This window comes from Barbus barbus (assembly GCF_936440315.1).
Source record: "Barbus barbus genome assembly, chromosome: 12".
In the NCBI taxonomy this organism is placed as follows: domain Eukaryota; kingdom Metazoa; phylum Chordata; class Actinopteri; order Cypriniformes; family Cyprinidae; genus Barbus; species Barbus barbus.
In genome coordinates, this window is record NC_136740.1 from 31,681,432 (window position 1) to 31,703,184 (window position 21,753).

General features: G+C 34.5%; 3 protein-coding genes across 7 annotated transcripts in view; all 3 read left to right on the plus strand.

The window, feature by feature from the left end:
* grinab (glutamate receptor, ionotropic, N-methyl D-aspartate-associated protein 1b (glutamate binding)) overlaps nt 1-6,950 on the plus strand; it is a 12,991-nt gene extending 6,041 nt beyond the window's left edge. The window contains exons 4-8 of one of the 3 annotated variants that reach the window (XM_079429362.1): nt 1,918-2,118; nt 2,709-2,837; nt 3,922-4,065; nt 5,121-5,272; nt 5,372-6,625. In XM_079429362.1, coding sequence (XP_079285488.1) covers nt 1,918-2,118; nt 2,709-2,837; nt 3,922-4,065; nt 5,121-5,270 — 624 coding nt within the window. In that variant the 3' untranslated portion in view covers nt 5,271-5,272; nt 5,372-6,625. Of the gene's footprint in view, nt 1-1,917; nt 2,119-2,708; nt 2,838-3,921; nt 4,066-5,120 lie in introns of all 3 variants that reach the window. The other 2 variants (XM_079429361.1, XM_079429360.1) reach the window with 2 other exon arrangements.
* Nucleotides 1-21,753, plus strand: part of ifnlr1 (interferon lambda receptor 1) — a 676,379-nt gene that overhangs the window by 579,600 nt on the left and 75,026 nt on the right. The gene's annotated exons all lie outside the window — the stretch shown is intronic.
* On the plus strand, nt 7,924-21,734 carry smpd5 (sphingomyelin phosphodiesterase 5). Of its 3 annotated transcripts, none has more exons than XM_079429432.1 (8): nt 7,924-8,144; nt 11,981-13,055; nt 15,120-15,162; nt 17,731-17,871; nt 17,963-18,052; nt 18,603-18,666; nt 19,441-19,600; nt 20,653-21,194. In XM_079429432.1, exons 2-8 carry the CDS (start codon nt 12,048-12,050, stop codon nt 20,752-20,754), a joined length of 1,608 nt encoding a protein of 535 aa, XP_079285558.1. In that variant the 5' UTR covers nt 7,924-8,144; nt 11,981-12,047; the 3' UTR covers nt 20,755-21,194. The 3 variants fall into 3 exon arrangements, with proteins under 3 accessions (XP_079285558.1, XP_079285557.1, XP_079285559.1); XM_079429431.1 differs by lacking the exon at nt 15,120-15,162 and adding an exon at nt 15,295-15,370 and having other exon boundaries at nt 7,953-8,144; nt 20,653-21,734; XM_079429433.1 differs by having other exon boundaries at nt 7,990-8,144; nt 15,123-15,162.

Here is a 21,753-nt window from a genome sequence, read left to right on the forward strand (position 1 = left end):
TAGTACATTAAGTGAAACTAAATGAAAATGAGATATGTTTGGTTATATTATCCATTTCAATTTTAGTAAAAGGTTTAGTAATTTAGTTTTTGTCATTTTTATAAATTTTTTAATGTCTTTATTTTTTATTTTAATTTTGAGAAATGTTTGAATTAGTTTATATTTGTATACTTTTAATTTTTAGTTTTTAATTTAAGTTTTAGCAATTTTTTTGTTTTGTTATTTTTATCATTAGTTTTTTCATGTCTTTAGATTTCTTTTCTTTTTTACACTAGTATACTAATTGAAAATAGAAATGTTTCCATTTTTAATTTTAGTTAATTTTAGTAATTTTGTTGGGTGCTTTTTGTAATTTTTATTAGTTTTAAATATGTCTTCATATTTTGTTTTTATTAACTTTTTTTATTTAAGTTTTAGTTTCAGCCACTTTAGTACACCAAGTGAAACTAAATAAAAATGAGAAATGTTTGAATATCTTTTTTATTTTTTTCATTTTAATTTCTGTTAAAGTTTTAGTAACTTTGTTGTGTTTTTGTCATTTTTATTATTATTTTAAAAATATGTACAGTATGTGTAGTTTTTATTTTATTTCAGTTTTAGTTATTTTAGTACATCAAGGTAAACTAAATGGAAATGTTTTAATTATTTTTTATTTTTTATTTTAGTTAAAGTTTAAGTAAATTTGTTTTTGTTTTTGTCATTTTTATTAGTTTTTTATGTCTATATGTCTATAGTTTGTGTCTTTTTTTTTTTTTTTTGAAAAACTGAAAGTTACACATCAAAGCTGAATAAATAATATTTCCATTGATGTATGGTTTGTTATGATGGGACAATATCTGAAAATCTGGAATCTGAGGGAGCAAAAAAATGTTGTTCAAATGAAGTTCTTAGCAATGCATATTAATAATCAAAAATGAAGTTTTGATATATTTACGGTAGGAAATTTACATAATATCTTCATGGAACATGATCTTAATATCCTAATGATTTTTGGCATAAAAGAAAATGTATCATTTTGACCCACACAATGTATCGTTGGCTATTGCTACAAATGTGACCCGTTCTGGCAAAATGAGTCGGAATGCGCAAATTTTCAAAAATGAGTTCTTTTTATTTTCACATTCTATATTAAAATACCTTCAAAATGACTTGTTGGAATCAGATAATGACTGAAATACAGCCGTTTGAAGACAATAGAAGCAGAAGATCTGAATTTGGAGAAAATCGAGTTAAAGATTCCAAAGCAACGTTGCATATTTTCCTCCAATCCTTTTCTAAATAATAATTACTATGTTATTAATCACAATATAGCTATTTTTATTTTATCTTTGTTATTAAAAACAAGAACAAAGATGCAAATAAACAGTATTTAATCAAGTCTTTTCTTTTAATGTAACATTGAGACAGATCTATATTAAGACTGTAATGCATGGATCAAATATAATGTTACACGTCAGATTTTCCCCCAATTATTAACTAAACTTTCATGGAAGACATAACAGATTATGATGTGAATCTCGCCAAGACATATTTCACAATAATTGCATCTTGTGTTGAGAAGCAGTAGCCGTCGTCCAGAAGTGCGCAGGGAAAAATATACTCCTCTCAGAAAAAGATCATTTTAGATGTTTAATTACTATTTGGAGCAATGGGATCGCTAGAAGAGGGCTTAATTAACAACTTTTTGTGAAAACCTCAAATTCAACCAAAACTGACATTTTTCATTTCTTTTGCCTGTAGCTCCAAATTAGTCCGTGCGACTTCCCACTCATTTCTCCAGCACGGGTCACAAATATACCTGTGTTACTGATGGCTGCTTTTGTGCTGCAGGGTCACATTTGATTTCAAGTAATGAGAATGTTTTGATTAGCAGTGAGCATCAGTGAGTTTTGAAGTGGTTTTATTTGTGTTTTGCAGGTTTTTTCGGTCTTGAGTCTTCAGCTTGCCGTGACCTGCAGCTTCGTGGCCGTCTTCACTTTCGAGCCTCATGTCAAGCTGTTTGTGATGCAGAACACCTGGACGTACTGGGTGGGCTACGTGGTCTTCCTCGTGCCCTACCTAGTGATCCTGTGCTGTGGAGATTTTCGCAGGAAGCATCCGTGGAACCTCGTTTCTCTGGTGAATCTCTGATTTGGTGTTGTTGAATGTAAAACAGATTTAAAGGGGTGGTTGATTGCGATTTCACTTTTTTAACGTTAGTTAATGTTGCTGTTTGAACATAAACAATATCTGCAAAGTTACGACGCTGAAAGTTCAATGCAAACGGAGATATTGTGTTTTAAAATTATAGCAGTTTAATGCCTACAAAAACGGCTCGTAGGGACTACAACGAGTTACTTCCTGGGTCTGTGATGTCACAAAACCAGATAAACCCCGCCCCCGGGAATATGCAGCAAAGGGGGCGGGGCCATGCTGCGCTGCTTTAGAGAAGAGGAAGAGTTTAGAGGCGGTTTAGCCAATCACAACACACTGAGCCAGCTAACCAATCAGAGCCCATCGTGTATTTCTGAGGGAGGGGCTTCATAAAAGCAGGAAATGATCAGCGTGTTTATAAAGGTAAATTATGTGAAAAATAATGCGTTTTTGTTTTCTTTTCAAACGAAGCATGTTAGACTGCACTCCATAAACACAATCAAGTCTAGAAAAAACACAGTCAACCACTTCTTTATTTTCTCCTCTCATGCATTGAGTGTTTTCTTGCGTCTCAGAGTATCCTGACGCTGGCGATGTCCTACATGACCGGCGTGATTTCCAGCTTCTACGACACTGATATCGTGATGATGGCCGTCGGCATCACGGTGCTGGTCTGCTTCACGGTCATCGTCTTCTCTCTGCAGGTCAGCGCTCGTCTTTCTGTTTTAATAACACCACACTTTCTCGACCGAGATCAAGATCCGCTCGTGAGCAACAAACACTTGCCGTTTTTAATGAGAATGTTTATAAACAAACACTGCAACCGAAAGATTGTCATCAACATCTGACCAGTGTTATTTTAGTATCACTGATTATTATTTTATAGTTTTCTCTTGATTTTATTTAGCTATTTTCTGTTTTTAGCTACATTTTGTTTAAAGTTACAGTAATTGTTATTTCGTTGTCATTTTTAGTGTTTTATTTAAAGAATATCTATATATTTTTCTATTAATTTTTTATTTATTAGTTTTACTTTTAGATTTAGTTATTTTAGTACTATAATTAGAAATGTTTTAATTAATTTCTAGTTTTATATTTTTCATTTTAGTTTTATGTTTTAACATGTTTTTAATTAATTTTATTTCGGTTATTGTTTATTTATTTATTAGTTTAGCTCATTTAGCGTTTATTTTATTTCAAGTAACTAAAATGTTTTTTAATGGTTTTAGTTTTAGTTGATAACCCTGAAACGAAATAAAAAAAAAAGTTTGAGTAATTTTGTGTATTTTTTGATGTTTATTAATTGTTTTTTATTTATATGTAATAATATATACTGATGTTAAACTGAATGAAAATTATCCATTAGTATATATTAAAACTATACAAGTATGTTTTATTTCAGTTAACTTATTTTGTAGTTTTTAAAATAGTTTATGGTTTAGTTGATGATAATGAGAATGAAATGATGTGATAAAAGTATTTGGTTACACTTTATTTTAAGGTGTCCTTGTTACAGTGTAATTATATATTTAAGTACTGAGTAATATTAATTAACTACATGTTCTTACCTTATGGTTAGGGTTTGTTTTAGGCTTACTTGCATGTAATTATGCATTATTTATTGTTATTATAATAGTAAGTACATGTAACAAGGACACCTTAAAATAAAGTGTTACCAAGTATTTCTGTTGTATTGTTCTGTCTATTTTAGTAAATACTAGTTATGGACTAACATCTTGAGTAACAAAAGAATCCGAAGCCGATTTTAATTCTCCTGTCCAATCGCAGACCAAATATGACTTCACTTCCTGTTACGGCGTGCTGTTCATCTGCCTCATCGTCATGATGCTCTTTGGGATCGCTTGCATCTTCCTGTACAACAGGATTCTGGACCTTATCTACTCGACGCTGGGCGCGCTGCTCTTCACCTGCGTAAGTCATCGCTTCTCTAGAAACACATCTGTTCAGGACCTTCACAAGACCTTCACAAGACCTTCACAAGCTAATGAAAAACTAAAAATTCATCAAATCATGAAGGTGTAAAATTAAAATAAATCATTCTTACATAAAAACAACCAAAATAAAACACTTACTAAAATGTATTAAATCACAATGTAAAATAAATAAATAAATAACAAAAAACAAAAAAGTATTAAATAATAAAAATGCAATAAAATTAAATTAAATTTATTAAATAGTAATGTAAAATAAATCAATAATTTATTATTAAAATAAATATTAAAAAGCAAAATGAGACCGTACTAAAAATTTATTAAATTATGTAAAATAAATAACATATTAAAACAATTAAAATAAAACATTACTAAAAATGTACTAAATTAGAATAGTTTATTATTAAAATAATTTTTAAAACAATCAAAATGAACATTACTAACAATGTGTTCAATTATAATGTAAAATAAATTATTTATTATTAAAATAAATTAAAAACATTCTAAATACTAAAAATTTATTCAGTTTTAATGTAAAATAAATAATTTATTTATATTAAAATAAATCATTTTAAAATAAAAACACTTACTAGAATGTGTTCAATTATAGTGTAAAATTAATTAATTTATTATTAAAATAATAAACATACAAATATAATATAGGTATAAAATAAAAAATATAATAATAATACTAAAATGTGTTAAATTATAATGATTTTTTTTTTTGAAAATAAAAGCAAACTAAAAATGTATTAAATTATAATTTAAAATCAATTTGTAATTTATTATTAACCTAAATAAATAATAAAAACACTAACTACAAATATGAAACATAATAATTGTATGCCTGCATGTGTTCATTATATATCAGAGAACCGTAAACATGCAAATGTGTTGAGAAATGATTGAAGCAATAACTTAAAGTCTCAGGGGTACTTCAAGCTAATATTTTAGCTTTAAAATGCTTGAAATAAACGCTTCATTTCCACTCATATAGAACAGAATAAATGAAATAACGTCATGTTTGTGTTGCAGTTCTTGGCCGTGGACACGCAGCTGCTTCTCGGGAACAAGAATCTGTCCCTGAATCCCGAGGAATACGTCTTCGCCGCGCTCAACCTGTATATGGACATCATTAATATCTTCTTATACCTTCTGCGGATCTTGGGAGCAAGCCGTGGTTAAAGGTGCAGCGATAGAAGAAGAAACACATGCGAGCGGGTACAGATGAAGCGTCTCATTTACTTCTGTCTTTTATATTTGCTTGTTTCCTCTTTCATATGCAGAGACGACTACAATGAAAGCATTTGTCCGTCCTGAACCGTAAACGATGCTGTGAAGCTTCATCGCCTCTATTCAGTCCTTCATCAGTGCTATTAATATAATCAATCTTCCACTCTGTTTGTTTATGTTATCTGTTCTTATTTCTTCTGTTTAGTTCTTATTCTATCTGTTTTTATTTTAAGAAGGGGATTTTATCGACAAATTCATTGTTTTGGACCTTTTTTTTCTCCCATGTGTGACCCTGCAGCACGAAAGCAGTTATGAGTAACACAGGTATATTTGTAGCAATAGCCAACAATACATTATATGGGACAAAATTATAAAAAAAAAAATCATTAGGCTATTAAGATCATGTTCCATGAAGATATTTAGTAAATTTCCTACCGTAATTATATCAAAACTTCATTTTTGATTAGTAATATGCATAGCTAAGGACTTCATTTGAACAACTTTAAAGGTGATTTTCTCAATATTTAGATTTTTTTGCTCCCTCAGATTCCAGATTTTCAAATAGTTGCATCTCAGCCAAATATTGTCCAAACCATACATCAATGGAAAGATTATTACTCAGCTTTCAGATGATGTATAAACCACTTAAGACTGGTTTTGTGGTCCAGGGTCACATATGGGTGTAACATCTGCTTATGATCCTTGATGGTCGTTGGGACTTTGTCTTAAGAGACCCCTTTTAGCCTTTTGACATTTGCATATAATTCACAGACATGGCCCCACATTCTACCTAAATTGCCAATGGTTGCCCCCCCCACCCCCACCCTGTCAAAAAGATGCTAAACAAATCGATTCTCTGTTCTCTCCATTAGACTTCACACATATTCCAGAGAACTGAATGACCCTCGATACCAGACACCAGCGGCCTGGCTGACCAGTAGACTACCTCCACGATTACAACACGCACGCATAGAGGCATTTCCTTTATTTAGACTATAATCAATCAGTTACAAATGTATATGGTATATGCATGTGTTTGTATGTTTCCTTAGTATATTAGCCTAGTTACCACTGTATTACTAATACAGATAACGAGTGGAAACTAGGCTAATTAATATATTATGTCTGGTTTATTATCTTCTAATGTCTCTTTCTTGATATTCCTAAAACAATGATGCACATGTGATCGTGAAATGCATCATTTTGTTTATATTTTCTTCTTGTCCTTAACATCAACCTGCCAATTTTACATAATGTATGTGTTATTAATGTGCATTGTCCCCGATTAAATAAATGAAATCATACTAATTTTACTGTACTGTGAGCAAACGATTCTTCACCAGTCATAAAACATGCAAATGAGGTGTCAAATGGGACAAAGAAACACTTTCCCGCTGAAACGATGTGCCTTGTTATTGGTCAAACTAACCAAAATGACTTCATCATATGATGATATCTGTAATGATAAATACTTTTAAGACTATTTATGTTTTCTGATAAAATGGGCCACTAAATTTATAATCTGAGAACTTTATAAATGTTAGAATTTATTCTAATAAATGTTATAAATTTAATTTGTGTTTGCTGTAAATTGTAATTGGCCCATTTTAGCACTGAGTCTGTCAATCAATCAATAAAATAAAATAACAACAACATTTTGGCAGCTTTCGGGTTTAAATATATAATGAATTATATTTTCAAGTTTTTCTAAATTTTTGCTTATTTGCTAGTCAAATAAATAAATAGTACAACAATTATTGCTATTAACAATATAGTAGTAGAAGTAATAACAATAATAATGACATTATGGAAGCTTTAAGGCTTAAACATATAATAAATTGTATCTTCAATATTTAAATTTTTTTTGTTTAGCTAGTCCTAAATAAATAAATAGTAATTATCATCATAATAGAACCAGTAATAATAATCATTATTGCTAATAATAATACTTTATTTGATATATTCAAGTTTTTATGGTTTTTGCTAGTCTATCAGCTAAAATGAGCCACTTTTTTATAAACTTTATAAACAGATAATGTTATAAACTTTACATTTTATAAACTTTAACAGATATTTGTTGACATAGATACTTCATAACAGCTAATGTTAAAATAATACTGAGAAAATGCCAATTCAAGCTTGGACATGTCAATGTATATTTATGTTGTATAAATGCAGAAACACCAACAAATTGCTCATAAACAATATATAAGTAGTATAAGTAGAACTTTAAACTTTAAAACTTTAAATAACAAATTGCTCATCAACATTAAATTTCTAAAACTAATAAATAATAATAAAGAATATAAATACTGTATTTTGGTAGATATATTGCTAAGATGCAATTAATATTTATATATTGTGTATGAATATTTATACAATAATATAAATATATAATATAAAAGTCAGAAAGCTACTAATGTATATTGGTAGCTTTTTGAATTTTTTTGACGTTTATATATATATAGATCAATTTTTTTTTTTTTTTACATTTTTATAATAAAATGGTAGACAAAATAAATATTAAGAGAAACCGTAATTCTGCTCTACGTGATTCACCAAAAAGTAGCCCGTTTTATCTGGCTTCACAGCTCTGGGGGCCTCTGGGGCCTCAAACATCCAGGAAGTAAAGCAGAGGCGTGCATGTGGACGGGCGCGCGCATGACCCATTATACCGTGCGCGCGCTCGTCGAAACCGCTGGAGGTGCACGAGCAGCAGCAGAAACGCCACATAAACGCGTTCGGTCAATCAGGAAGCTGTCCGGTAATCGACCGGATCGTTATGAGCCGCAACATCAGCCCGCGTGCACGACAAAACCCACTCAGGTGAGAGACACAGGCAGACAGGTAAACTCTAACCGGTGGCACGTGATCACAGGCTTTTACGCGAAAATCGAGGGGGAAATAATTGTAATCTGGTCATTTGGCGCAGATGGCCGAGGACGTCTCCAGCACACGTGTGGAGTGCGTGTTGATTTCACTATCGATCCGCGTGCGTTTGAACGCATCGATTATTGCATCAGCGTCGTAAATCAATCCCGTATTGATCCAGTCTGCGGTTTAACAGCAGATGAAGCGGAGCTGTACGCCTCTAATCTCTCTAGAACAGCATACTAGAGTCTGCAGTGCATACTGCACATCAGCATCAGGGATGAAGCAGGGCACCAAGATCCTCTGATTGCTGTCATCTCATAATATCCTGTAGTTCTGGGCAGGGCTGCTCTGCTGACCGACTTCTTGTTATGTGTGAGTTCAGAAACCCATGAGATACAGACAGTAGAGAAAAGTCTAGCTGTTGAAGAAACACAATTTTGGAGCAGGAGGCGGCTTGATGTTCTTGGTTTTACAGTATATATTTGTATATATATATATATATATATATATATATATATATATATATATATATATATATATATATATATATATATATATATATTAGAGCTAATCATCAAAAAAAAAAAGCACCTAGATGCATTATTTAAAAAAAAAATTTTAATGAAAAATATATTTGCTAAAATGTTTAAAATATATTTACGTGAATGTATATTGTATACCAATAAATTGTAAAAAATGTTTGCATATTTTTTAAAACAGCGGAAATACTTTCACATTTGAAGAAAACCTTTATTTGTTGTCTATAACACGTGTGAACGCATACCACATTTGAAAAAATGAAAGAATAATGAATCATTATAAATCTAGTATTGATAGGCTTTTCCACCTACAGTTAGACTATAGGCTACTATAAGATTGGAAATGCATTTTCTTGCCAATATATTGTGAAATATATTTTGTATATGAAGGTTTAAACTAAATATATTTTCAATAATTGCATACAACACATAAAATATATATTTGGCCAGAAAAAATAAATAAATATATGCATGCATTAATACATATAGATTACCATAAGGATCCTGGATTTGATTCCTAGGGAATGTATGTGTTGAGAAAATGTATTCCTTTAATGCAATGCTAGTCGTTTGCATAAAAGCATCTGCTAAATACATAAATTTAAATGGAAAATTTATGACCAACATTTTGTAATTCATAATTTCAGAGGTATTGATTAAAGATTAGGAGGCATATGCATGGCTGAATCCTTCACAATAAGATCAATAAAATAGGTAAGCGTGACCTCAGTAGCTGTCAGGTTAGTTCTAGTGTCTCTGTGGTGAGTTTTGTTGAATGTGAACATGAAAACCACCAGTTGAGAAGTGAAACGGACTTTACTGCACATCACTGGATGCATGGAAATAAATTCCAACCAAAGGTTAAGAAAACATGTTTCACCTGTTCAGCAGGTTACGACGTCACTGTTTGTGTGTCAAAGCCATTCACTGAACAAGTGCATTGAGATGAAATGAAAGGAGCAGGGACAGTCGACCAGCTCACTATCACTAATGGATAGAGAGTTGGACTTGTAACCTGAAGGTTGTGGGTTTGAGTCTCAGGTCCGGCAGGGATTGTAGGTGGGGGGAGTGAATGTCCAGCGCTCTCTCCACCCTCAATACCACGACTGAGGTGAGACCCTTGAGCAAGGCACTGAACCCCCAACTGCTCCTCGGGCGCCCACTGCTCCGGGTGTGTGTTCACGGTGTGTGTACACTTGGATGGGTTAAATGCAGAGCACTAATTCAGAGTATGGGTCAACATACTTGGCCACACACCACTTTCCTTAAAATTTTTATTGTCACTTTAGTGTTTTAAAGGGGATGGATTAAGAGAAGCAACATCTGTCAGAGGTTTTTAGCTTCTTTTTTCACAGCTTTCCTTAAAACTGTCTAATCATTCAGGTGTTCAGACTAGTGTTGTTTAAGGTTAATTTACTATATTATGAGATTTTATAAATAATAATCTATAAATAATATTTGTATTGTCTTTTATGTCTGGACATTAAGTTAATACATCATGTTAAACTAAACGAAAATGAGAAATCTCCTTGACAACTAGCTGAAATAAAATAAGTTGGCTGAATTTTTTAAGTATTTTATTTCACTTAAACATTTAACAAATTTTGAGTAACAATGTTTTCATTTGAATGATTTTAGTGTTAGTTAACGATAATAACCCTGGTTCAGATGACCCACTGAGTATTTCATTAACTAAATTTATAGGGCTGCTTCAGTGAAGCACGGTTCTGTGATCAGTAGTAAATCTCCATCCGAAAGCCAGGGGGCGCTCAAGGGCGCTCTCACGCGGAAACTCCAAATATGCCCCGCAGAAGACAGGTAATGCACATCGTTCCAGGGTTGTGGGGTTGTGGCTTGAAGGGAGACCGCTCCGACCGGAAACAAACTATGAAATTTAATTTTCTACCTATTAGACTGTGCTTTATTAACGTCTACAGCTACCCCAACCCTAAATCTACCCCTTACAGTAATGAAAAATAGTAATTGTTGTACAGTGTGACAAAAATTACGCTGTATCGATGTGCGCATGCCCAGTAGCCCACTTAACCGGGTTGTGGCTAAAAGGGATACCGCTGTGGCCGGAAACTAACAATGAAGCCGTAGTTCACTGACAAGCTAAGCAAAACCGCGTTCATAATCGCAGACCGATTTAATCGCGCGATTATGAAAATGTTCTGCGAATATGAAAGCAGTTTGCGTAGCTTGTCAATGATCTACGGCTCTGTATAGTAAATGCTGCTCCATCTTTTACCTGTAGTCGTTTATAACGTGCATTTGAAAAAGCAACATGCGTCAAACATCTTTCCATAAATGAGAATAACATGTTCTTATTCCAAACTCACTTAGCATTGCATTATAATGAAATTAATGAAAATTAAAGTAGAAGAACTCTGATAAAACATATTGTTGTAGTCCTGTGTTAATTAGTCGCATTGAATTAGTGATAGCCGCTTTTGAAGCACTGCTTCATGAGGCTTCGAAACCTTTGTGAATCATTTGTTTTGAAACAGTGGATCAAAATGCCAAAGTCGTGTGATTTCAGTAATCGATTCAGAATTCGAAATTGTAATGTTTTTCTGTTGGGGATCTCTGTAAACCCGTGAATCATGCAAGTTCATTGAGATCGCCCCCCAGTGGAGAACCACTGAACAAGCATCTCTGAACTCGGATCAGTTTTATCAATTTGTAGACATTTTTAACGAGAGCAGTAGTTAATATTCTCTTACTGGCCTGTTTAGACAAGCTCTCCATAAAACAAACAAAACAAGCCCTGCAAATTAATAGTAATTATTTTAAAAACTTATATTATACAGAATCTTCATATTTAAGGGTGTTTTATTATTTTGATTGCATTTAATATAATTTTAAGAAAGCAATGGGTTTGTAAAAGCTGTTTATTTGCATGATTTGGCATGAGTTTTGTTGCATTTAAACAGTTTTGACCAGCAGGCGTCACCAGCATGTGGCGCTTCAAAACAGTAAATAATTTAGCAATGCAATTGGTTCAACTGATTCGAAGCTTTGAAAAGGTTTGTTGAATCAATGAAAGCAGTTCAATCTTCTGTTTCCTGGAACAACCTGCATTACCTTTCCTACCTTTCTTGGAGTTTCAGTGCGAGATCGCCCTATGGCTTTCAGATGGAGGTTTACTACTGATCACAGAACCGTGCTTCACTGATTTCAATGAATCGTGCAGCCCTAGCTTGTGGCTTTACTAACAAGTTTTTTCCCTGTGTTTGTCATTTTCAGAGTTCCAGCGGTTGTGTGGAGGATCTGAGATGAGAAGGCGTCTTTCGCTGGCGTGTGGCGCTGAGGCATGTCTTTAAGAGCATCTCCTTTCTCCAATTTCTTCCTGGAAGGTCTCCATGCCGTAGGATGGGGTCTGATCTTCCCTTGTTTCTGGTTCCTGGACCGTCTTCTCGCCGTCTGCATCTCCACCAGTCTGGAGCGCATGTGGCGGCGCGAGATGGAGTGCTACCTCCACCCGCTTCAGGTCGTCTTCGGCTCCGTCCTCTTCTTCATCCTGTTCGTAATCTCCACGCCGTTCGCGCTGCTGGGGTTCATGCTATGGGCGCCTCTACAGGCTGTACGCCGGCCGTTCGCGTATTATCATCAGGAGCAGATCATTCCCATGGAGGATCGCAACGCTAGATGGGAAGAAACAGGGAAAGTCAGTTTTGGGTTTTTGACGGGAAACCTGTGCTTTCTTCCCGACGGCATTGCGCGCTTTAACAACCTCGGGCACACGCAAAAACGTGCGGCGTACATCGGTAAAAGCATCGTCCAAGGCGTCACCCGCCCTCACATCCGTATTTTCGTCGATTCTCCCAGCAGCTGCGGCACTGTTACGCCTTCCAGCAGTTTGATCCCACAACCGCCGCCAACTTCGTACGGATCCATAGACGTTTCCGCGACCAATCAGGCGGAAGATGTTCGTGAAACCGACGGCCTTCCCAAACCCAATTGCAATCAGAACTCCAACCAGCACAAGGATCCGCCTCGGACGCTCTTTCGGGACGCTGACGTGCCGATGGAAGTGTCCGCTCTGTTCCCGTCCTCCGTGGATGTCGTGTGTCTCCAGGAGGTTTTCGATAAGAGAGCCGCTATGAAACTGACGCGAGCTCTCGGTCCGCTCTATGGACACGTGCTCTACGACGTCGGCGTTTACGCCTGCCAGCCTGCTGGAACATGCTCGTCTTTTAAGTTTTTTAACAGCGGTTTGTTCCTGGCTACCCGCTATCCCGTGATGGAGGCTGAGTATCGCTGCTTTCCCAACGGACGAGGAGAAGACGCTCTGGCTGCTAAAGGGCTTCTCACTGTAAAGGTACAACATCTGATTTAAAGGGACAGTTCATCAAAAACTAAAATTCTGTCATCAAGGGGCTGTTCACTTGCGCTACGTATTCATTGTTTTTCTATGTAAACATGCACTACATGAACATGTATGACTGTTGCGCTCAAATCTTGCGTCTTCTGCAGCATCTCGCAACATGAGTGCCCCGTTTTTAAGACGCCGGGTCAAATAAGGGGCTGTTCACACAAAAAGCGTTTTTCCATTCCAATGCACTACTTCTCCATTGTTTTTCTATGTTAACGCGCTAGACGGATGTGTATGACCATTGCTCTCTAGTCTTTTGCAGCGTCTCGCACAAGAGCGCCGTGTTTTTTAAGACGCTGTTTCAAGTTAGGGGCTGTTCCCACAAAATAAGTTTTTCAGTTCCAATGTGCTATTTTTCTGTTGTTTTTCTACATAAACATGCTAGACGGACTTGTTGGCCATTGTGCTTGTGTCTTATATCTTTTGCAGCATCTCTCACATGAGCACCGCATATTTAAGATGAAGAATTTCAACTTTTATACACAGTGCCACTCATCAATGTCAGTCCCAAAACAGTGGACCAATCGGAAGACCCCAGAGGCGGGACAAGCGTGGCAAGCTTTTGTTTACAGTAGCAAGTTGGCAACTGTTCTGTTTGGCTGCAACTTGGTGGAGGAGGTGTTCTGCACTGCACTTTTTTTTTTAACCATTCCTGAGCACTGCGTCTCACATTTTAGATGCAAAGATGCTTTCTGTGTGAACAACCCCTTACTCTCACTGTATGAGTTTCTTCTGTTGAGCACAAAATAGATATTTTGAAGAATGTTGTTGACCAAACAGTTGATGGTAGCCATTGACTTCCATAGTATATTATTCCATACTATGGAATAGGCATGCAACGGATCATAAAACTCACATCCTTCTTTTCCTAACAAAATGCTTGCTATGGATGCGAAAATGCCGAAAATCTTTTTTTTTATGACAGACAAAAGTTTCGGAGGCAGTATGTAAACGTGATAGACACAACGTGAAGTCGTATTTATTTATTTAACGTGCAAAAAGTTCGGAGGAAAATTTCGCCTGAAAGTAGTCCCCAGCTATATCATAACTAGTTACCTAGCTGGGGACTACTTTCAGGCGCTGCGTAATATCATTACGCCTGCTGCACCCACGGTACGGCAGTAAAGCTCCTTGATTATTACGCCGGAATGAGGGTATAGTTCCTAGCATTATCGGCCTAGAAAATCACAACTTTTCATTTTACGCCAGTCTTAGTGCACGATGTACCTACAGAAGAGTCAAGCTTTAAATAGGAAAATTATCAAAACTCTTTGGTAATTTTTGAGCGAAATGCTAATGGTCTAATCCGATTCAATGATCTATGCTAAGCTAAGCTAAAAGTGCTACCGCCAGACCCGGAGATCGGCTGAATGGATTCGGAAACGGTAAAACTCAACTGTTTAACTCTAGGGGAGTTGGAAAATGAGCCTATTTTCAAAAAACGTGGAGTGTTCCTTTAAGTACTTCTTTGTGTAAAATAACACTGCATACTGTTCACTGTATAAATGAAATATAGATTAATCTTTGTTAAAGCTGTTTGGATTAACATGAATGACAGCAGGTATTTATAGGCTGCTGTCCCTTTAAGACCGAATGCACAGATTCAATATAATGATACACATCTGTTTCTAATAACCGCCCGTGTTTACGTGAATACTTGCTGAGACGGGTATTTTGATATAATTTTGTGTGTATTTGTCATGAGGAGATGCGATAGAGAACTAAATTCTGTATTTGTGTGCTTTCTGAGCTATCTGCGCACTTTGAGTGTATGCATGCAGAAAACAGAATTGAGTTCTCTTTCACCTATTCTTGTGTTTGAATGGTTTAAAATCACTTAAATGTTTAAATTGCTAAGTCTTAGAGACGTGTGCATCAGTATATGATGGTTAAAGTAATCCACGAATCACATGTGCGCTGAACTGTAGGATCTGGTCCGTACGGATCAACTACGATAACTATGAAAGTCAATGGCTATTCGTTCTTCAGAATATCTTCTTTTGTGCTCAGCAGAAGAAAGAAACTCAAACAGGTCTGGAACAAGTGGAGGAAGGTGAGTAAATGATGACAGAATTTTTTTTTTTTTTTTTTGGTGAACTCTTTTGGTGTCGCGCTTGATCTAGAACGTTTTATATAAAGGTTTGGAAACTAACCAAACTAAAAAAACTAAATGTTTTCTCACAAGGTGGAAATCGGGTTACGAAAAGGTGAAAAGAAAATGGTGGGTTATATTAACTGCACTCACCTGCACGCTCCTGAAGGCAAGTGTTGTGATGCATTTACAAAATTCTGTTTATTTATTCACCTTCATGTCATTCGAAACCTGTTATTTATCCCGTACAGGGTTATTATCGTGAACTAAAACTTTTAGAACATTCTTGTTAATTGAAATAAAGCTGAAAAAAAATTAAATATAAATATTAGATGAAAACCTTAAACTTGTGTCTAATTTTCATTTAGTTTGACTTGAAGCACTAAAATTATAAACTGAAACCTGAACTAAATCTGTAATGGAAATAAATATAAATTAAACCTATATATATATATATATATATATATATATAAAGTAAAGACAAAATTGCTCTGTTCGCTGTGGAGTCAAGACATTTGCAAATATGATTAAAAGATGAATATGAGACAAAACTACAGAATGTTACATTTTATTATTAGCCGTTTCAACACATATATGTTTTACCAGATAAAAAGAACAGCACTTTTAGAGTTCATCCCACTCATTGATGTGAGCATAAGTATTGGGACAGTTGAACATAAGGTAGATATAAAAGATTAAAAGCTATTATTTAGTTGCAGATCCCTTGCACACAATCACAGCAGTGAGTCTGTGACCCATAGACATCACCAGACTCTTGCTCTCATCCTTTGAAATACTTTTCCCAGCCTTTAATGCAGCCAATCCCAATTGTTGCTTGTTTTGAGGAGTTTCTGTCTTTACTCTCCTCTCCAGCTGGAGAAATTCATGTTCAATCAGATTTAAATCTGGAGATTAACTTGGGCAATCTAACACTTTCCATTTCTTTGCTCTTATAAATTCCTTGACTGAACTGGCAGGGTGTTTTGGGTCATTGTCCTGATGCAAGATGCAGCACTTCCCAATGATTCTGGTGGCATTTTCTTGAATATTGGTTGGCAAGATGGTTTTGAACCCTTCTAAATTAATTCTGCTACTGTCATCATACATGAAGTCATCAGTAAAGTTGAGAGGGCCTGTTCCAGAGACAGCCATGCACGCCCATGCCATGACACCACCTCCACCATGCTTTACAGATGAGGCTGTATGCTTGGGATCATTGCAGTTCCCTTTGTTTCTCCACATTTTTGCTTTCCCATCACTCAGATAAAGGTTCATCTTTGTCTCATCGGTCCATAAACACAGTTCCAAAACTCTTCTGGCTCACCTTTGTGCTTTTTTGCAAACTCTAATCTTGCCTTTCTATTTTTGGTGCTGGCCAGAGGTTTGTATCTTGCTGTGTAGCATCTGTAATTCTGTGTCAAAGTCTCCTGAGGACAGTAGATTGTCAGAGCATCACCCCAGCTTTCTGGAAGTTGTTGCTGATTTTACAGACACGTCTTTTAGGAGTCATTTTCACAGCTTTTATGATTTGTCTGTCATCAACTACTGTTGTTTTCTCAGCCGATCAGGTCGTTGTTGGTTGCTGGTGGTTTCCAAACTCTTGATTTCTCCATGCCCTTTGTTTTTGCTAGAGCTCTAACTGACTTCCTCTTTTCTTTTAGCATCCAAATTGCTTGCTTTTCTCTCAAAGTCAGCTCCCTCATCTTCATCCTGGTTTGTGTGTCATCATCGAATGCAGGATTCAGAATACAGAAGTAATGGATATAACTGATACGACACATTCCCTGCTTTTAATATCTGAAGAATGAATGCAACAGGACACAGCTGATCACTTAGAAAGACCTGTGAGGAAACTGCTCCAATACTTATGCTCACATCAGATAGAGGGATGAACTCTAAAAGTGCTGAACTTCTTAGCTGGTAAAACATCTGTGTGTTGAATCACCCAATAATAAAATGTGACATTCTGTAGTTTTGTCTCATATTCATCTTTTAATCATATTTGTAAATGTCTTGACTCCACAGCCAACAGAGCAATTTTGTCTTTACTGCTCCAATACTTATGGAGGACACTGTATATATACACATAACAAAATTACTAAAACATAACTCAAATAATTCAAATATTAATAAAACTATCAGAGTATATAAATAATACTAAAATAAACACGGATCCCATCTTTTGTATTCATCATGGATACGAGTCGACTCTTCTGAAGTTATATGATAGTGTTAAATAAAATTAAATCACTTGCGGCAAAGATCTCAGATTTCAAATACAGGTTTGGAACAACATAATGATGAATAAATAATGATTTTTGAATAACACAATGTCTAATGTAATCCAATTAAATCCAGTTAAATTGTCTAGAATCCCAGGGGTCAAAAAGTATTGTTTAGCATGCTTTAGTTTTATTGTTTTGGGATCCTTTACAGTTTGAATCATGTCCAAGTTACAGTTGCACAATTAATCATATTTGCACATAGTATAATAGCAATATTTATTTATTTTGCATGTTTGCTGATCAGGGGACGGAGCGATTCGCTTCGAGCAGCTGAACCTGTTGACCAAATGGATCAATGAGTTCCAGGCGGTGACCAGACGAGAAGATGAGATGGTGATGTTTGATGTGCTCTGTGGAGACTTTAACTTTGACAACTGCTCTCCTGGTACATGCTGCATCTCTTGATTAGATCAGTGTTTATGCAGGAAAAACAGGCCTCGTGAACGGAGGATGTTGGTGTGTCTGTGTGTTTTCAGACGACAGGCTGGAGCAAAGCCACAGTGTGTTTGAGGAGTATATCGACCCCTGCAGAGCCGGAGCTGGCCGAGAGAAGCCCTGGGTCATCGGTAACACTCTTAATTACCGTTCATCAAATTTAAGTTCATTTGAATTTAAGATGGGTGTTACTAATAGGATGTTGTAGTTATTGTGTTTATTTTATTTACTACTTTTTTTTTATTTAGGTTTGGTATTACTATTAGGATGCAGTTTTATTTATTTAAAAAATTTGGTTGCCTATTACTATTAAAATGTTGCTGTTTTTTAATTGTATTTTATTAAAAAAAATCTGTTCTTTCTATATTTATTTATTTATTTTTGTATTTTAAAGTTTAGGTTGGCTATTACTATTTGGATGTTGTTGTTTTTTGTTCTTTATTTTTAATTTATTTTATTTTTCAATTGTAAAATTTCAGCTGTTATGATGCTGGTGTTTGTTTGTTATTTTATTTTTCCGTTTTAAAATGTAGGTTGGGTATTACTTATATAAAGATGATGTGTCTTTTCATTCTTAATTGTTTGTGATTTGTAATTTAGTTTTTGCATAAATGATTTAAAAGTTTGATCACAATTAAAACTTATTTTGTGAAATTGCAAATATTGTGGTTTTGTTTGTAGGAACCGTGCTGGAACAGCCAACGCTCTATGATGAGAACATGAGGACACCAGACAACCTGCAGCGGTGAGATATTATATATACAGTCAAACCAAAATTTATTCAAAAAATAAAATGTTGCATAAGCAATTAAAGAAAGAAACACTTAAGCAAAACATGGTCAGGTCAAAGTGTCAGTTTGGTCCCAAACTTGTATCAGTTTTACTGCTAGTCCACTGTATGAAGGATTTTTGGGTATGATATGTCACAGTTTACTTTATTTTGCTCTCCTCACTTACATCAATGAACTATAGTGTCCCGCACCCACTAGTGAAATAAATATCAAAAATTAGATCTGGTGTCTGAATAATTTGTGGTTTGACTGTGTGTGTGTGTGTGTGTGTGTGTGTGTGTGTGTGTGTGTATTATATATACAGTGGTGTGATTTTTTTTTTTTGTTTAAATTCTTTTGCATGTTTGTCACACTTTAATGTTTCAGATCATCAAACAAATTTAAATATTATTCAAAGATAACACAAGTAAACACAACATGCAGTTTTTTAATGAAGTTATTTATTATGAAGGGAAAACAAAATCCAAACGCACATGACCCTGTGCACCCTTAATTCAGCGTTTGATGTTGTGTCATCTTTTCTGGAATCCATGTGAAAATTATTTTACTGTGGGTTGGGGTGGGTTCTGAATTTGCACAGTTGTTTTTTGTTTGTTACTGCTGTTTCGGGAAGAAAATTCAATAAAAAGTTAATCTAGTTTATGATGGCATCTTGCTTGATGCCTTCTGCCATGTTTGAACAGGTTTTGGTGTTTTGTGATCTGATGCATCTTTGATCTTCTCTGCAGGACTCTGGAGACTGAAGAACTGCGTAAGGACTATATTTCTCCACCGGTGCCTGTCGAAGGTGTTCCTCTGGTCTATCCTGAGCCTGATCAACCCTGGACTGGCCGGCGGATCGATTACCTGCTGTACCGAGAGAGCTCTGTCTCCAGTCATGGCAAAACCGTGCGTTTCCTGACCAGAACCAGCTTTATGGGCTTTAATATTTACTTGGTGACATGATGATGTAGTGCACCTGCCATAAAATTTTTTTAATATATTTCAAAATATAGTACAAAAAAAGATGGCTAAAATATATTTACATATATATATATATATATATATTTTTGAAAATATTTTTTAACAATTTAAAAATATATTTTTATAAGCATTTAAAAATACATTTTGCGCTCCATATATTTCAATCCAAGAAAATACATTGACATCAGAGTTATTACCGTTAACTAAAACCATACATTTCCGTTACTTGAAATAAAATAAATCTTAACTCAACTAAAATATTTTTAAAGCAGTAAATTATTTTATTTTAGCTAGTTTCCAATGAAACATTTCTCATTTTCATTTGCTGTACTAACATCATATGAAAGCTGAATAAATAATCTTTCCATTGATGTATGGTTTGTTATGATAGGACAATATTTGTCTGAGATACAACTATTAGAAAATCTGGAATCTGAGGGAGTAAAAAAATCTAAATATTGAGAAAATCTCCTTTAAAGTTGTTCAAATGAAGTTCTTAACAATGCATATTACTAATCAAAAAATTATGCATTTAATGTATTTACGGTAGGAAATTTACAAAATATCCTAATGATTTTTGTCATAAAAGAAAAATTGATAATTTTGACCCGTATTGGCTATTGCTACAAATATACCTGTGCTATTCACGACTGCTTTTGTGCTCCAGGGTTACATTTATATATATATATATATATATATATATATACATACACACAATTAAAAACAACAGAAACTACGAAAAATGACAAAAACACAACAAAATGACTAAAATCTTTAAAATTAACATAAAAGCAGAAAATCAAATCAAATTCAAAATATTAACAAAATTAACCATATTTTATCGAGCTTCACTGTTTACAGCATACTGTATATTATAAACATATATTTTGGCCAGAATTTTTTATTTTTTGGCCATAAAAGAGTCACCCTTGAGGTTTTAAATGCAATAATGGAGCTGAAGTACTGGTGTGTTTCAGGAGCTGGAGGAGTTCACATACGTCACTCAGCTGGCCGGACTGACCGATCACGTTCCTCTGACCTTCAGACTCTCCGTCTCTCTGGAGTCACAACACATGTAGAGATGCTTGCTTTCTAGTGGACCAGACTGATGACACTTATAATATCCAGCAGAAAGCTATGAAATGCTGTAGATTAATAGCTCTCCCAAAAATGAACATTTATAGTTATTCATTCACACTCATATGGGTTTGAGGATGAGTAAATTATGACAGAATCATTTTCAGGGATCAATAAAAGAGGAGGCCTGTCATTTATGAATGCTTGAAATGTGGAGAAACACCAAATATCACTCTATGATGAAAGTAATAGTTCTGACACTCTTTCCTATGCATCTGCTGTCTGTACAGTGCCAGTAATCTGAGTTTATCGAAGCATAGATATTACACACACATGGGGAAAATTCTGTTTTTTGTTTTATCACACTGTTTTTTCATGACAACACAGAAATGATTTTGGAAATATATTTTAATAAAAGGGTAGAATGTTTTTTTTTCATGTGACTTTTTTTCTGAGGTGTTTTTGCAGTTCTCTGTGAAATAAGTTATTGTATTTTCTGTTCATATTAAGCATATTGGTCTTTCTTGAACCATAACACAATACCTAGCAAAGAGAATTCAAATCATATGCTTTATTTTCTTGTCAAAAATAATAAATGTATATTAATTTTATTTACATTTTAAAAACATTTATACATGTGAATTTGGATAAGTGTACAGATGTAAATTGAAATGTATATTTACAAAAATACCATATTTATTCGGTTTAAATACCATGGTATTGTAAATATGGTACAGTATATAGTGGTAATAGTATACAGGTACATCTAAAAAAAAATTAGAATATCATGAAAAAGGTCAATATTTTTTGTCACTCATTTCAGAAAGTGAAACCCATATATTATATAGATTCATTACACATAGAGTCAAATATTAAAAGCCTTTATTTCTTGAAATTTCGGCTTTGCAAGAAAATACTATTCCAGTTTATTTTACGCTGTATTCAATTTTTGTAGTACCAAAGATTAAACTTTGACTATTTCATACTTTTATTTTGAAATC